Raw genomic sequence first — 17,652 nt, forward strand, 5'->3', positions numbered from 1 at the left:
TAAAAAAATACTATATAGGTAAAAATATTCAAGTGCCATTATTTTCACTAACACATGATATATAGAAGTGCATGCATGCTTATAGTTATTACAATGAAATAACTCAAATAACCTATTAACATCCTAAGTTGAAAGATACAATGATAAAAGTACCTTTGATAGCCATTGTTCCCACCACCACTGCCAAGTGAAATCTGCTCAATCATATACAACATAGCACACAATGCTCTCTATTTATTTGTTTCTTTTTTATTTGGCCTCCTTGTCCTAATCTTGTCTCAAGAGATAAACTCTCTTCTCTAAAGTTGCATAGATTTGCAAAAATACTTTTTGATTATATTATGAAATTTTGGGAAAACCACTTGTTGGGAATTCAACCATCACTTTTGCTTCAAAGATTTATTTATTTATTTATTTATTTTGTCGTACATAACATCACTCAATGAAGTTAATCGTTCCCAACCTGCCCGCCCCTCTGGTTCCCCTACGTTCCCACCCTCCGTTCCCAGACATTGAATCGGCGGCTAAGATTGAATCTGAGCGGAAGCTGCGATCCGACGGCCCACGATGGTGGAGCTAATCGATTGAGGTCGGAGGTTTCTGCTACACAATTCCACGAGGCCCGCTCAAGTTGTTGTCGAAGGGTTTCGTTGGTCATGGGGACCAAGAAAGGCAAAAAGGCCGTGAAGGCTGGGGATACTGCGATGGAGGTGGACGCCGCGGAGGTGCAAGTGCAGCCAGAAGTGGTGATGAAGAAGGAGGAGAGAGTGGAGACGAAGGTGAAAGCCAAGAGCGAGATTGATGATATTTTTGGGCAGAAGAAGCGGAAGAAGGTGGAGGGTGATGATATCAAAGCGGTGCAAGTGGCGGCGAAGAAGAAAGAGAAGGATAACTCCGAAGCTGTGAGACTGAATTCAAAGGGGGAGCTTGTGAAGCCGAAGAAACCGAAGTCGGCGAAGCCAGTAGTTTCTGCAAAGAGTACGCCAGGGGTTCCAGCGTCGCGGAAGAGAACAGAGGATGGGTTTGTTGTGTACAGTGAGGAAGAATTAGGGTTTAACAGGAAGAATGCGGGTGGATCTGCGCTGTGCCCCTTCGATTGTGACTGCTGCTTCTAGTGCTCCTAGAATTTTAGTGATTAGTTCGTAGCGCATTGATGCTGCCTCCCGCTAGCATCAGTATTGTTAGTGAGTACTCTGCCTCCAATATTCGGACGTTGTGCTGTTCTAGTTGTTGTGTTAGTCTTAACAGATGCATTGCGTTTCATGTGGCAAATAAGTGGGACTAAACGTACAGATAACCATCAACAGAACCATGTCGTAGTCTGAATTTCAACAGCCTGTCCTACCACTTTTTGACACTCGATGAAGGTTATGTATATGCCATGGTCGAGGATGTTTGATTGAGTGCCAGAAGAGTACTTAATCCAATCTTAGATCTTTCACGATGATATGCGTGTGTATCCTCACGAACATCGAGTCATTCTCCTCTCCCCCCTCATGCGTGTCGGTTATTTGTTGTGGGGATTGGTCTTTCTCAAACGCAGACCAAGCTCTCAAACGCACACTCGCTAATACCGGATTCGAAACACGAATTAGAGGATCACCTGCAGAAATGCTGACCGAACTAAACAATGAACAATGATTCTCTCACCGCTACATGGGAATGAACTGGCCGTTGTCAAGTTCCAAAACTTTCAAACTCTCAGATTTTGCGTTGCTTAGCAGGGATTTGAAGGGAGTGGAATTGACACTGGAGCAGCGAGATAGAGAGGATGAGGGTGAGTTTGAGAGTGAGAAGAAGGCCAGGCTGCAGAAGATGGAGTTAGTTGTCAAAGCCGCGGGGCCACCGCCGCCTCTTCAGATGACTCCCAAACCGCCTCATACCCGTTCATCAGACACAAGCATAAACGCTCTCCATCTACTTCATCCACTTGTAGATCCCTTTCATGCCCGGAACATCTGCAGTGTCTTCAGTGAAGCGTTGCATCATTCACCACAGCATGCTGATTCCCAGGAGATCATGTGTGGAATTAACCACGTTCTGTTTCCAAGGGGGTCGAAACATGTGCTTCTTTGACGTTCACCTGGTATGGAACCTGAGGAACAAAGTTTTTACCATGTGAAATCCATCCGTCTGAAAGGGAAATGTTCCGACAGCTGCACCAATTTTTTCTCAATGGCGAGATGTTTCAGGAATCAAATTGCTCTGTTCCTCTTCTCTCCGTCCAGATTCACAATTGCAAATGCATGGTACTGATGTGCGAAGAAATCCTGTAGAATCCATTGGCAAGGTGTCCCTTCAATCTTTCATTGGCAATCTTAGACTGCATCCACGCTAATAGTGTCAAATATCTGCAGTTACAGTTTCCACAATGGACAGTAAAAAGGGAGGTGACTCATATGGGGACACCTATGTTTGTGAACAAAAGTTACATGTCATGATTTGACATACAGTTTGGTCACTTAACAATCGCTTCTGCTTTCTGGGCACAACTTTGTGGTCTCTGAATGGCGGTTGAAGAAATTATCGCTCATTTATCGAGAATGACCAAATTCCCAATAATGCCATTTATAATGTTAGTGTGAGTTACAAAAGCAAAGGCACTATGGGTTCCAAAGTCAAATGAATGCATGAGTACCATGCTATTGGAACCAGTGGGCTGTGTGTAAATGTTAGATTAACCTTAGTAAGAGTACTACAAAAACCAAAAATCTTACCAAAGTATCACATGTGATAAATGCTCATGTTTTATACACAACACATACATGGTATTGAAAACTTAGTACATAAAACAAGAAATCTTTCTATCCAAAAATCTTTCTCTGCACATCTATTTCCACAAAAAATGTATTGATTACTTGTGCTAAGCCAAACAAACATGCACAAGTAGTACAAGGTAAAATTATCTTAGTTGTATGTGTTAGACGTTATCTTTGCTAATGATGTAATGAAGTGGGTAAGGTGCACGGACTGCTGTGTGAGACAAACATCATGTCCTATGCTCGATCGCCACTCCAACAATTATACACCAGGTCTCAAGAATTTACACTGCCCTCCACTACAGTAGCTTCATTCCCTAGCCACGGACAACGGAAGCATAACTCAGAATCTCACCTTCCAGAGCAAATGCATTCATCAATAACTCTCACAAACAACATAAAAAACTCTCTTCAACCAAGCCTAATAAGATTTGCAAGTCTGAAATTATTTTTGTGCACATATATATGTATGTATGTATGCATGCATGCTTGGAAAAATAAAATGAAATGAAATCATCAAAACCAACGACTTGATATAAACACGAACTGGCACATGCGCACCTTCCAAGCGTCAGGCCCTTAAGACCCTGCGAAGACTGCTTGCGCCATGGCCAAAAATTCGCCTCCGCTTATACGAAAGCGGTGATGAATGACCAGGAATGAGAAATAGGACGAAGAAGAAACGTATTAGTGCATCTCGATGAAGATAAGGTGAAAAATCGAGCTATCACAAAAGTTCGGGTGCTTTCACCACGTAGATGAATTCTCTGCACACTAAATAAACACATGGCGCTCGCTTACTCAAAAATTCCAGTGGAGCACTACTAGGACAAATTGAAGAGTAGTGATCACCGCTTGCTTGGTCGGTTCTGATTCGTGGTACTGGAAAACTATTTTCCAAAAATGTTACAGCACAAAACTAAAGAAGAGTATTAACTGGGCCAAAAATATCATGCGATTCCCATTGAGATTCAAAGTCACACTTGGCAGTTCTTCAGAAGTCGTGAGAACCGGAAATCGCATACAGTGGCTTCCCATGCTTTACCTGTTGAAAGGTACGCGTAAATACCATCATCGTTTAAGCCAGTTGTAGTCACTGCAACTTCACTGCAACTTCACTGCAACCTTAATTATATGGAGATGCCATGAGATCATTGAAGCTGGGAAAACATTGGTATGCTTAATCAGAATCCGTTGAACTGGCATGCATCCTATCACTGTAGGCACCAGCTAGGTTACCCAACACTTCAGCTAAATCCTGAACCTCCTCCTTCATAAAACCCCAGTCCTCTAGTACGCCACCCCCAATTGATGCCCGTGAAAGTCCCAGTTTGCGAAAACTCATCAGACGCCCTTTCACATACGGTAATAGAGAGTCCCTGCTTGTCAACCTTGCTGCGACTGGTATAGACAGAATATCGAGACCCCCTCTTCCTGCAACCGATGCTATCGAATTTGGCAATATGTCCCCTCTGGCACTTATGTTAGGGCCAAAAATACAAGGAAAAGGTACGGGAATTGGAACCGGGTTGGGAGAAACTGAAAGTTGACAGTAAGATATTGCTCCTCTTCGATTAGCAGGCTTTCCAGTGTAAGTGCATTCTAGCACTTGCGCCACAGACGCCGAGCCTCCTCCACCTGCACAAGGTGCCCCAATTAAATTTCTCGACGCACATGTTGAACCATATAGAGGTTGTGCAAAAAATGATTTTTTACACGTCTTTCTTACAGTCTGAATGCACCTACCGTATTGTTGAATTGAAGGTTAAAGCAACATAAATCCAACTTGCTGATAGAACGTCTGCTTTACGTAATACAGGAAAGAGTGATGCTCAAACTTGAAGTATCATAATTGGTTTGTGCAAAGAGCTTAATACCCCCTCATGTCATACTGAATAGTGCAAGTCCATGAAATGATGTTATACTGAAAGCTATCTTTAAGAACATTCTAGAGAGTTCGAGCAAACTTTGAGGTCATTCCCCCTAGAACTTATCCATGAGAAACGTGTTAACATCGCACCTGATATTCGAGCCCCTTGAATAACAAGTGCTTCTGCAGCTTGGGTACCAAAATACGACTGGTCCACGTCCGGTGTCAGGGATGATAGTGACGTCAAGTCAAAAGCTCCTGGCGTTCCAACTACTGCAAGAAACAACCCATAAACATTTCATAAATGTTTCATGTTTAAGTGAAAAATTCTACCTGTCTAACAAAATTACACTTGACACAGTTTGGGAAGTTCAAGGTTTGAATGGTTATTAAATCCAGCGAGGTATCTGCACTGCATTGAACACTACTCAAGAAGAACTACGTGTTCCTTACGGTTCCATACTACCAGTCATTGAACAGTTGAATACAAGAACTAAATGTAGAAGGTAACTGACACTATACCAGGTAGGGGTGGCCCAGGAACTGCAGCTTCGAGAAGGGCAATTTTTTTCTGCTGGGAGCATGAGACAAGCCTGACTGTATTGCTCATGTCACTACTACCAACCCCTTTTTGTTGAGAGGCCTCAGTTGGCCCTGAGACTTGCATACGGAAAGGCAGGGTGATGGTGTTTAACGCTGTTGCATAGAGAGCACTTGTATGGAAAATCTTCGAGTCATTTACACAAGTATACTTTGAAAATTGACCTGCCATTTTCCAAATAGATAATAACCCAAAGATTACTTCAAATCAACTTCAGATATCGATTATACCTCAAATGTTGCCCAAAGCAAACCCAAATCCTCAAATAATCACGATTTCAATGTTGAAAATCCAAAACTTCAATAATTTCAATAATGACTTCAATAATTCAATAATTTCAGCGTATCCAAAACTTCAATAATGAATGAAGGCAGCAAGATAGCAGGTCAAAGAGAAGAGAAAAATGAACATTACAACTTACTTGATGCAAGCTGCTGAAGACCAACTGGTACAAGAAGGTTCGTAAGAGAGGACAGGCGAGCAAGAGAGACCGATTCATGGAGACTAGCAATAACTGCATCTCGGTGGCTGGCTGATGGAGGTGACCAAGGAGGCCTCAAGGAAAACAGTAAATGTGGAGTTCGGTTGTATTCGTCCCCCACGGCTTCCAGAAAATCAGCTGCAACTGCAGCAAAGCCCCCTGAATTGTCAACCATGAATTGAAAACCCTGCAAAAGCAGAAGTAACGTATCAAAGCAACATACCCAGACTATCAGGGCATTTAATCATTAACCAAAACCAAGAAAATCTAGTTCATTATTTATGCGATAGATTACTCAAGTAGAACGGAACCCTAAGCAACTCAATTAAATACAAAAGACAAGCAATAACATTCCTAGGAACCGTTAAATAGAACATAGCAACAGACGAGGTCTCAGGCTAAATAATCCAAACGAGGCATACCTGTAGATGGTCACACTCTTCAACGAAGAAACGTAAACGATTCTCCACTTCCTCAAGCTGCTCTTGCTCCTTAAAAAAGCCTTGACCACATGAGTAGTTATCAAACGGAGTGACACCGTGAAAAGTATTCGGTAGCTCATACACGCTCCGGGGGTGTAGATGCGCCTTAAGATAATCTGTCCAGAACTCAACAGAACCATCCAAAGATTTTACCAGGGACCTCTCTTTGGTTTCTTCTGAGGGAGCAATGTCCCTTGACCGGCTACTCTCAGGAACATTAGTTGATTGGAACTCGATACTAGAAAAACTAGGTTGATTGCTGTGATCTCCAGCATTCCATCCTTCCGATTCCGCATCCAAGTACTTAAGGAAATCATTCTTCGGAATAGCTTCGTGTCTATGTACAACTGTCGGTCCAGTCCTGTAATATTAAACAAAAATCACGGTGAGGCCTACACACTAACGAGATAAAATACTGCCTAAATTGCACTTGCCCTGGTTTGTAACGGGGAGAGTACCTAGTTGTTTCTACCAAATACTAATGAAGCTTTGCAGAAACATTAAAGACCGCGAAAGACTCGCGAAAAGGCTACAAGACGTATACAGCTTTTTTAGGAATGGACAACGCTAAACTAAACCGCAGATATAATTGGCCCTTCGTCTACATGGTTCGTAACTTTACATCAGATGCTAAGAAAAAGGACCACATTGGTAACCGTCTACTAAAACCACAGGATCAATAATATAATAGGAGAGGAAAATTTAAAAGTCTCGAATGTACCATGTGTTAACAGAAGAGGACTGAAGCTGTGGCGAATACTCATACAGAGATCCTGCAGCTCGCACTGCACCCAAACTCCCTGTACCAACAACACTGTAAAACAAAATGTATAATATAATTGCATGCTATTCAACTTGGAGCTGCAAAATGCTGCATTCCTACAAGCACCCCCCATGCATGTTTTATGAAACGTCAAAAATTTCAAACCTTGCCAACATCTATTATAAGAGTCATCTCAAAATACTAATCATTGAGATATCACTTACCACGAAGATCAAGTGCAAGCAATCGTGGCATATATGTTGCTATACCCTGCACAAAGAGAACATGTAGGAAAAGTAATCAAGAGACATAATTGAGAGCATCTTATCACCTCAATCGGATAATATGCTTTAAGGAACCACCTACCCACAAACAAGATTGATAAGACACCAGTGCGCAGGTATAGATTACTGAATACGAGGTGATGCTGCAAAGTTGAGGCATGGATGGATAGAAGATACTTTAACTACCTGTCGAGTTTCACCAACTCTATAAAGAACGTCCATATCCAATCCAATCTGGCCTCCATCTTCAAGTGATCCAAGAACTTCGTCCTAATAGATTCCAAGAGCCCAAAACCATCAGAGATAGTATGCAGTTTGGAATTGAAAACCCCGAGCAAGCACCCCCAAGCATGAATGCAGTTTGACAACATGGTCATGTGGTGTCTACATGACCTTACAACAATTTTCGAACTAAAGCTCATTTTCCTCCATAACCTTGAATACCTTGAACCTCCTCCAACTAAGACAACCGCGACTACAACTAAGCAAAACTCAATTGAAAATTCCGCAAGAATCACACCTGGAAGTTCCAGAAGTGAGCACCCACAAAGTTGGCAAAGCCGCCCAGCTGCACGGTCACCACTTCCCTCATTCTTCAACTTCGCTTAATCCAACTCTAATATCCAAATTTCTACTTGCTAAATTGTCGACACACTCATAGAAATCTGTTAAGTGGTAGAACGTAGGAAGACTCAAACCCTGAAGAAGTAGGATACAGCAAGCTCTGCGGATTCTCAGCTCCGATAGATTTAGGGCTTCGCGGACATGAGCCAATGCGATCGACACGTGAGGCCAGGGTTTAGGCAAACCCACGATGTAAGATGGAAAAAAAAAAAAAAAAAAAAAAAAACTTTCAGATGTGGCGACTCATTGTCTGGTGCTAATTATATTCCACAATGCATCAGAGCCACCTCCTCTCACACGGCATTTCGAAATCTGCCTTCGATTCCAAGTGTTTTCATGCAACAGGATGTGATTCGCATGTACCCACTATTCGAATACGCTCGCTGCATTGGGTCTCCTCCTCGCAGTCGGTCTGATCGATGCAAAGGGGGCTGCTCCAATCCCGGGAGATTCCCGTGCAGCTGGGTGCGGATGCCGGTGAGCACGCACAATTGCAGGATCGTACGCCGCCGACGGATTCTTCACCATTCTGGGGCCCATACTTGTCCAGAAAAAAACACTGTTTTTGATGGTCCGTGTCAGCATTTCTGACTATTTTTGTTTGTTTGAGGTGATTTTTAGGACAGCTTCATTTGTTCCACGTCAACACATCCTTGCATGTTTGATACTGGTAGACTCTGCATGAATGAGTTTGTTTTATAAGCAAAGCTTACTTTGAAAGATTTTATAATTCTACTATATTTGTATTTAGAAGGTGCAGTAGTAACACATATATTTAAGGAGCAAGAGTCCTTTTTTGTTGAAGTCCGAGCTTGTGAAAGTTAATCTTTGAAGATGATGTGATTGAAGTTGAGAATGTTCCAAGGATCACTTGTTAGACGATCAAGATTTAGATGGTAATAAAGAAGAATGTGTTATATTTATGTACATAATCAATGTATTGTTAGAATTAATGTAAAATGGATTTTTAATATAGTAGAAATGTCTATAATTTTTTTTATTTTAGATATTTTTATTTAAATTTAAAAATATATTTATTTATTTCTATTAAAATATTTTTTTAGAATTTTAAATTGTAAAATGTTACTCTTTAATAAAATTCTATATATTATTGTTTTCAGAATCTCTTTTCAAGATTTTGAATATTTAGATTTAAATAAGTTGACTTAATATTATATATATATATATATATATATATAGATATATGTGTGTGTGTGTGTGTGTGTGTGTGTGAATTTACATAATATATAAAGGTGTAATTTACATAATATGTAAAAATAAAAAAGTTATAAAAATAAAAGGGTATTCATTGCATAGTAGATAAAACTTGCATATTTTAAATAAGAATTAATCAAATTCTTAACTTTGAAGATACTTAACAATATAAATCAATTATATAAGAATTTTATTGAAATTTCAATATAAAAAGAATAAGAAGCAAAGAAATAGCTTAATTTTTTGCTTGCAAATATAAAAACATGATTGATTGAAAAATAAAAAAAACTACTTTTTTTGAAAGTAATTAAAAAAATATTAGTTTAATTAGAATTTAAGTAGAATATCATTTTTGAGCTTTTTTTTGTCACAAAATAAATACTTCTAAAAAGAGTTCTAAAAATTTATCATTAATTTCATATTAATTTTGTTAAACAAATATATGTTAATAAATAAATAATTTTTAAATCACGAGCTATAATTTTTTTTGAAGTTAATAATTAAAAAAACAATAGATTTATATGATTAAAGTTTTTAGAAATTGTTAACAAATTCTTGTATTTGAAATATACATTAGAAAGTAATGTTTTTAAATATTTTTTAGATCATATTTGAAGGTGGTGCATGTTTCAAATATACATATCAATATTAATACTTATTAAGATAAGAAGCATCATCTAGATGTAGGTAAAAATATGCTAATTTGATAACATCTTGTAGAGTAGCTTCTTAAAAGCTTTATAGTTGTAAGTTTGACTTCACAAATATTTGTATGTAATTAGTAGGTTGAAAACTTAGCCAACAAGTTGGCCATGTATTGCACATGTTTACCACTTATTTTACAAGTTGGCTACATATTTTACATAATTACTTATAATATAAGTCAATCATGTGGTGTACACGTCAGAAAATTATTTTGCAAATTAGACACATATATTGTAAGTTGGACATATATTAATTGTCTTATAAAATGCCAACATCTATCTCTTTAGTTACATAATATATATGGAGGCAAAAGTTAGATTTTTTTCACTCTTATCAATGTCTTTTTTATATTCTTGTCTTAGTTCAAGAATCTCTAATCTCATTGTATTTAGCAATAGTTTTTCTAATTTTTATCTTTTATCTATTCTTATCTTGTTTATTTTCCTCTTTGAGTGTTATTAAATTATAATATTTCTTTAGAGTTTTTTTTTTTTATGATTTATATGCTTAACAATTTGACAAGTATATTAATTTTTTGTATTTTTTGTTTCAAAATTAAGTAGATTGACTTTCTATTTATTATTGAATTTTAATGGTTATAAACCATCTATCTTAATATATATATATATTTAATATTAATATTAATTATTTATAAATAAATAAATAAATAATTTATTCTTATGGAAGTTTTTATTTGATATTAGAGGCTCTAGATTATCCTCCTCTAATTTAACTTATAGACTTGTTAAAGTTGTCTATTATAGAGATAGAAGGAAAATAAATATAGATGTTATATTTGATAGAAGTAATAATGAATTTGTAATTATTGTAGATCTTCATGAGTTTATCAATACTTTTAGTATAGAAATTTTACACATTATCAATTACAACAATAGAAGTATTATTCCCACACATATAAAAGAAGTCAATAATATGGTCCAATATCTATGCTAATAAATTGTGTAGTTGAGAGAAGCAAATAGATCAACCTCACAAGTAAATCAAAAAATTAAGCAAACACTAATAATTTGATATAAATACTATTTTTATTCATTTTAAATATTGTAATTAAATAAAATATTATATATATGATTTAAAAAAATTATTATATATATTTTTTACATGTACACATGTGTGGCTTGATATATTTATATATTTTTGTACTTTCAATAGTTTAAAAAGCTAAAATAATCTTATTTATATAAAATAAATAAAAAATTTATCATTTTTTAAAATAAAACAACTATCATGAAATATATTAAATAATATATATGAAAATAAATTATCTAGATATTAAGAGAAATAAATTATTTATAAAAAAGATGAAATTGCTAGAGCCTTCATTAAATACAAAGTCTGCTATATAAAAAAAGTACTTAAAAAAAATCAAATTCATGAATTTTTTTGAATTTTTCATATAAATTCTGGATTTCAATAAGTTTGTTTAGAATTTATTTTATTTTATTTATTTTATTAATATAATATTGGATTTATTGGTTTTCTTAATTCTTTTAAAAACAATTAGGAATAGATATTTGGTTAGTAGAATTGAAAAGGCTTTTTTGTACAAATGAAGATATTAATAATAATATCAAATCTTATCATAGCCTTCTTCATACTTATCAATGTCCTTCTTGTTCTTAATCATGTTTCAAGAGTCTTTGGTCTACTTATTTTTGGCAAAAACCATTCTAGTTTTTGAATGAATATTTATTCTTTTAAGTGACACAAAACTGTATTGAATTTTTTATTCTTTGTGATTCATAATCTTGACAAATGTTCACAATTGATATAATATCTTAACTTATTTGTTATGGATGTAGTAAAATATAAATATTTATCTAGGCCTCTTCTAAGCTACTGGTAAATAAAGTTATTTTTTAACTTCTATATATACATTGAAGATTTTCAAGTAGGATGTATAAATTCCTGGCTTTATATCAACATTACATATATAATTGACCACAAAAGACTTGCAAAACAAAAAAATGGAAACTTTTAGATCAATGTATTACTTTAAGTCTTTTATAGTGCTCTAATATTATTATTAATACAACCAAGATTCAATAATAACAATAACAACTTCAACAACGATTTGTCACGGATACAGAAATACAGACTCGAGATCTAACAAGAAGTTCAAGAAGAACTGGCAAGAACTAGATTAATCAAATGAATACAAGAACAATACCAGAGAGGTGAGCTAGAGCTCCAAAAGATGTGTTGTCGAGACTGAAGAACTCTTCAGCCTTAATTCCAATATATACTCCTATTTAGGAAGCTTGTCAAGCAACTTCTACCAACTAGGAAGCTTCTAGAAGGTTCTAGAAACTTATCTCTAGAAGGTTCTAAGGAATATGTCCCTAACATCTTCTACTAACTAAGAAGCTTTTAGAAGGTTCCAGAGACTTGCTTCTAGAAGGTTCTAGAAACTTGTCTCTAGAAGGTTCCAAGGACTATGTTCCTAACATCACCCCCTCCTTTAGCTTTGAGGTCTCTGAGAAGCAATGTCGTTGTTAATTAGTACCAACACAAGAAAATGAAGATCTATTGCATAACGTCTACTATGAACTCCAACTGTTGTTCACAAGGCAAGTGGTTCATCGGCCCTTGAAGCCAACGGAAGTAGCCCACTCCTTCAACTTCTGACCAAACATGAACTTCCGTGTCCTTATTGTGAAATTATCCTACAAACGCGCCTTTTGGCTGATCATCGTAAGCAGGCTAGGACTAAAATATAATCACCAATGATAGGTTACTTGGTATCCTCCGTCGTTGTCATGGTTTAGCCAGTTCATCATCTCGAGGTCGCCTTTGTGAACTAGTCGATTGAGATAATCTGACTAGCATAGTATCTATCTCTTGGCTATCCATATCAGAAGACCAAACTATGGCTACTGAAAAAATTCTATTTTATCTTGGAGAAAATAACTACATCAACTACGAATTTTGGTGGTGCTCTCTCCCTTTCTTATATTCTTGGGTGAGCAAGCTTCAAAAAGAAGCTATCATCAAACCGACTTAGGTTTATGAAGATGTTGTTGATGAAACTCTTCTATCTTTTGTGGCGCATTGTCGAGATTTTCAGCTGGATTCCACATTCGCTCATTAATGTCGTAGCCGCACCAATGAACAAGATATTCCAACTTACCCCACCTTTGTCATGAATCCACACCTTTTCAACCTCGTATTCCTCATGGTTCTCGATCTCAATACTACGTGGCAGACATTGCACTCTTCCAAGAAAAGACGTCTCTTAATAAGGCTCTGTAGAATAAGTAGTTATTTGCTGATTTGTAGATACTTAGTTTATAGTGTAAATAGGGATAGATGACTGTTAGAAAGGTAGTTCAGTAGTTAAAATGGATGAATAGTTAGGAAAAGCAGTTTTCATTAGAGATGTAGCAGTTGGTATCTTCTGGTAGGATAAGGAGGATGAGAGAGAGGAAGAAACCGCCATTACTGTGAGAGTCGTGAGCCGGGGTAAGCTTGGTGCTACCTCTTTTCTTTAGTTGTTATGTTCTTTGAAATAAGAGTATTAAGAGTTTCTGAATATTGTGAAGTGAATCATGGAATGAAAGTGTGAATGGAATTATATGTTATTGAATGAGAAGAAGAGAGATTGAATGCTGAAATCTGAATGTAGTTCAGCAGAAAGAGTGAATCTGTGGTTGTGTGAAACACTGTAATGTGAATGGTAGTTCTGTGTGAAGAATTCCAGTAATTGGAATGAGGGTAATTGTGTGCTGAAGCTGTGATGTTGAGGTATTACAGTTGGAGATTGTAAGAGTGAAGATATATTGGTGGAAATAACAGTTATTGGTATGACTGAATTGTTGTAAGGAAGAGAGTGATAAGGTGAAAGGAGAGATTATCGTTTTCCTATGTGCTTAGACAATGGAAATAGTGACGATACATTGGAGGTAATTAATTGTGTGACCCTAACGTGAACGCTCAAGCAACTAGTCACTCCCCGTGTTCGAATTCCCCTATATGGGTTTATTCTGGGAAGTTTCTTCCGAAATAAGTGAAACGAGAAATCACATTTTGGCGCCGCTGCCGGGGAGTGATAATAGCTTTGAGCGTTAGGAATTAATTACAAACGTGTGAGAAAATGCGCAATGGAAGACGATTTCAGTAGTGTTTGAAGAAAGATTATGGTTAATAAGAACGAGAGCATTGCATCGAGGAAAATAAATCATTTGAGAGAAAGACAGGGAAGAGCGCAAGGAAGGAACTTGCGTAGAGAGGAGCAAGAACGTAATCTTAAAGGGAAGCATCGACAGAATTGGATTAAACCATGGTTGCAAGCTTGTCGGCGCATCCGAACATATCAAGAACCGGACAGACTGTTAATTCTGCAGTCTTATGTACCGTTAGAAAAACTGCCAAGAGCACTCGCGGGAAATTTTGTCAACATTCCAGTGGAAATCTTGAGGCCGTTAACTGAAAGAGAAGGAGGCATAGAAGTATTTGGTACTCCATTGGGTAATTTTCCAATAGGGGGTACCGCTGAAACAAGCAATAGGGGCTCTGCAGATTGGCATGAATTGGTCGCCAATAAAAGCAACTATATCGTATTTCAAAATTCGACTTTTTCACGTGCAAGTCAAGCAACAAAACTATTTGCGAAGAATAACAGTAAAGCAAGGACCGTTGAGAGCTCGGTAATTAGAATAAGGGAAAGTAGAGATTATTTTAAAATAAAATTTCAGAGGAACAAAAAATTCAATGGCGGCACGAGGACCAGCCGTTCCGATTGCAGTTCAAATGGGTACCTTGGGCGATCGTACGACTAGCGTCGCACCATTACCTACTTTTCGTGGTTTGCCAGGTGTGGACCCAGATCAACATTTGTCTTAATTCTTGACGGTGTGTGTAGCCAATAATGGAAGGACAGAAGACATTTGGCTGAGATGGTTGCCAGCGACACTAAAAGACACAACGTTCAAGTGATATAACCGCCAACCTGTAGGTCAATTTATCAATTGGGAGGCATTGAAAACGACATTTTTAGCCCATTTCCGACCAATTGGTTTTAAAGAACGTCTTTGAGAAAGATTAATGAACAGCAGAATGGTACCAAGGGAAGCGGTACAATCATATTATGGTCGTGTAGCAGATATACTTCAGAAATGGCCAAATAACCAAATGTCGGAATCGTTTGTGTTGTCCATATTGGTTAATGGATTACACCCACTAGAATTGAAGATGTTTGTAAAAGAGGCCCAATCAGCTACCATTGCAGCATCTCTTGAGCGAGCAAAAGTATGGGAGGAATGTCATTACGACCAGTACTTAACCATTCGCGCCACGATGATTCCATTGCAAGGCGGTCATCAAATGACAAATTAGAATGACGCATCGGAAAGTTATTCGAGAAGGAGTGATTATGGTATAATTCCACAGGGAATAGTGAATGCCGTTCTATTGCAGGCTATACTACCATCATCGTCACAACCGTATGTGCCTTATTTCGCGTATCAAAAACCAATACCTACGAAGGAATTGACCAATGAATTGATATCAAGGGATCTCAATGAGTCATTGTTGTTAACATTAACGAAGAAAATGGATGAATTGGTTGTGAATCTGGCCAAGGATAAAGAGAAAAGGCATAAACCGACCAATATGCGACCCAATGTTTGGTGTAGCAATTGTAAGGGACAAGGTCATTTGGTAACCGAATGTTCTTCACCACCCCAAATGATGGTTCAATGTACCTTTTGTGGGGGTAAGCATACCACTGCCAATTGTTCGAACTTAAAGAAACAACAACAAGTCGGACAACAGACTATGAGTCAACCAACTTCGTGGGATGTAAATCAAGTACAAACGAATAATAGGTTCGGCTGGAATGGAAATCGAGCAAATAGACAAAACAAGAATTATTCTAATTTCCAAAACTCTGAATTTCACCAAGAAGGTATATCCAATACCCATGGCTTGGGGATGAATCAGCAAGGATATCATCAATATTCACCCATGCAGAAGCCAATGCCAGAATCTACAGTACCAATGGATCAACCAGGATCCTTTACTCAACCGACATGGAATAGACCGAGCCGTTATATATCAGTAGAGACACCCAATATCCCTGAAGGAGCTGGCAGAAGACCACTTCGTTGCTATCGGTGCAAACAAATCGGACATTATGCGAGTGAATGTCCTAATCCAAGAGCAAGTGATGATTACGCCCCAATATGTGGAAATTGTAAGCAGTCTGGTCATACTTATCAACAGTGCAATGCGGCTTTTAATTATAATAATCGGGACCAGCAAATGCAAACAAGCTAGCAGGCGGGAGAACCAATCAGTGTTCGGGAGAGGGGTCCAATGGCTCAGCGAGACAATAGGCCAGTGGACATTCAACATCGAACACCAGAGGAGAACAGTATGAAAGAGCAATTTTTGGTATAATTATCCCAATTGCAGCAGACGGCAAATGAATTGGTTGATCACACGAATTTTAAGCAGCAATTGGTGGCGTGTAAGAGGGAAATGGCAGAACAACGTCAAAAACTGTTGGAACAAGATCGGGTGAATAGGGCCACCAAAGAAGCCAATTCGAGACTGGAGCATGTCCTTGGAGTAAAACAGCAAGCGTGGGAAAAGGAAAGAGAGCGCCTTCACCACAGAACGGCGCATCAGAAACAAGAACTCTCCAATTCTCTCAATCAATCGAAACTGGAAGTTGAGAAAATGAAGCAACAATTGGAATTGAACCAAACGAAGATGGCGACTATGGAACAGGAAAAGAAGACGATGAGTGACCAATTCAGAGTGAAAACAGAGGAAATGCAAGGGGAGATCAACACTCTGAAGGAGGTTGCAAAAAAATTGGAGGAAGAATTGGTCAGCGTTCGACGGCCACAAGGGTCAATTGAAGGTTCAATTGGTGAATTGGAACAGAAGGTGAAGCAACAACAATACCAATTGAAGGCGAAAGACACCCGAATTTTGCTATTAGAAAGTAAAGTCCATGAATTGGGAGCACTTAATGAAGATTTAATGGCCAGATTGAACATAGTCCCAATAAATGTATCAGACGGGGAAGACGAAGAAGTGACTTTAGAATTGTAATCAGTAGCTATGAGTATGGACAATGCTAAGGAGTCACCAGTTCAATTTTGAACTAGGTGTTTGCGAGGACGCTGCACAGTTAGGAGTGGGGCTATGTAGAATAAGTAGTTATTTGCTGATTTGTAGATACTTAGTTTATAGTGTAAACAGGGATAGATGACTATTGGAAAGGTAGTTCACTAGTTAAAATGGATGAATAGTTAGGAAAAGTAGTTTTCATTAGAGATGTAGCAGTTGGTATCTCGTGGTAGGATAAGGAGGATGAGAGAGAGGAAAAAAGGGCCATTACTGTGATAGTGTGAGCCGGGGTAAGCTTGGTGCTACCTCTTTTCTTTTGTTGTTATGTTCTTGGAAATAAGAGTATTGAGAGTTTCTGAATATTGTGAAGTGAATCATGGAATAAAAGTGTGATTGGAATTATATGTTATTAAATGGGAAGAAGAAAGATTGAATGCTGAAATCTGAATGTAGTTCAGCAGAAAGAGTGAATCTGTGGTTGTATGAAACACTGTAATGTGAATGGTAGTTATGAGTGAAGAATTCCAGTAATTGGAATGAGGGTAATTGTGTGCTGAAGCTGAGATGTTGAGGTATTACAGTTGGAGATTGTAAGAGTGAAGATATATTGGTGGAAATAACAATTATTGATATGACTGAATTGTTGTAAGGAAGAGAGTGATAAGGTGAAAGGAGAGATTATTGTTTTCCTATGTGCTTAGACAATGGAAATAGTGACGATACATTGGAGGTAATTAATTGTGTGACCCTAACGTGAACACTCAAGC

General features: G+C 37.7%; 2 protein-coding genes across 5 annotated transcripts; one reads left to right on the plus strand and one right to left on the minus strand.

Moving 5' to 3' along the window:
* Positions 1 to 602: 602 nt before the first annotated feature.
* Positions 603 to 1,447, plus strand: LOC112278739 (uncharacterized protein C6G9.01c). The gene has a single exon (XM_024512434.3). It carries the CDS (start codon positions 657 to 659, stop codon positions 1,113 to 1,115), a length of 459 nt encoding a protein of 152 aa, XP_024368202.1. The 5' UTR covers positions 603 to 656; the 3' UTR covers positions 1,116 to 1,447.
* Positions 1,448 to 3,262: 1,815 nt separating this feature from the next.
* LOC112278738 (uncharacterized) lies at positions 3,263 to 8,266 on the minus strand. Of its 4 annotated transcripts, none has more exons than XR_016499948.1 (10): positions 7,761 to 8,182; positions 7,427 to 7,510; positions 7,181 to 7,226; positions 6,915 to 6,993; positions 6,134 to 6,554; positions 5,652 to 5,898; positions 5,152 to 5,394; positions 4,780 to 4,899; positions 3,805 to 4,397; positions 3,434 to 3,533 (listed from the first exon to the last, which is right to left on the minus strand). XR_016499948.1 is itself a non-coding variant. In XM_024512432.3 (9 exons), the coding sequence occupies exons 1-9, from the start codon at positions 7,830 to 7,832 to the stop codon at positions 3,940 to 3,942; spliced, it is 1,773 nt and encodes a 590-aa protein (XP_024368200.1). In that variant the 5' UTR covers positions 7,833 to 8,266; the 3' UTR covers positions 3,263 to 3,939. The 4 variants fall into 4 exon arrangements, 2 of the variants coding, with proteins under 2 accessions (XP_024368200.1, XP_024368201.1); XR_016499947.1 differs by having other exon boundaries at positions 4,780 to 4,902; XM_024512432.3 differs by having other exon boundaries at positions 3,263 to 4,397; positions 4,780 to 4,902; positions 7,761 to 8,266.
* Between the last annotated feature and the right edge of the window lie 9,386 nt (positions 8,267 to 17,652).

This window comes from Physcomitrium patens, chromosome 2, assembly GCF_059467195.1.
Source record: "Physcomitrium patens ecotype Gransden chromosome 2, ASM5946719v1, whole genome shotgun sequence".
Lineage (NCBI taxonomy): Eukaryota > Viridiplantae > Streptophyta > Bryopsida > Funariales > Funariaceae > Physcomitrium > Physcomitrium patens.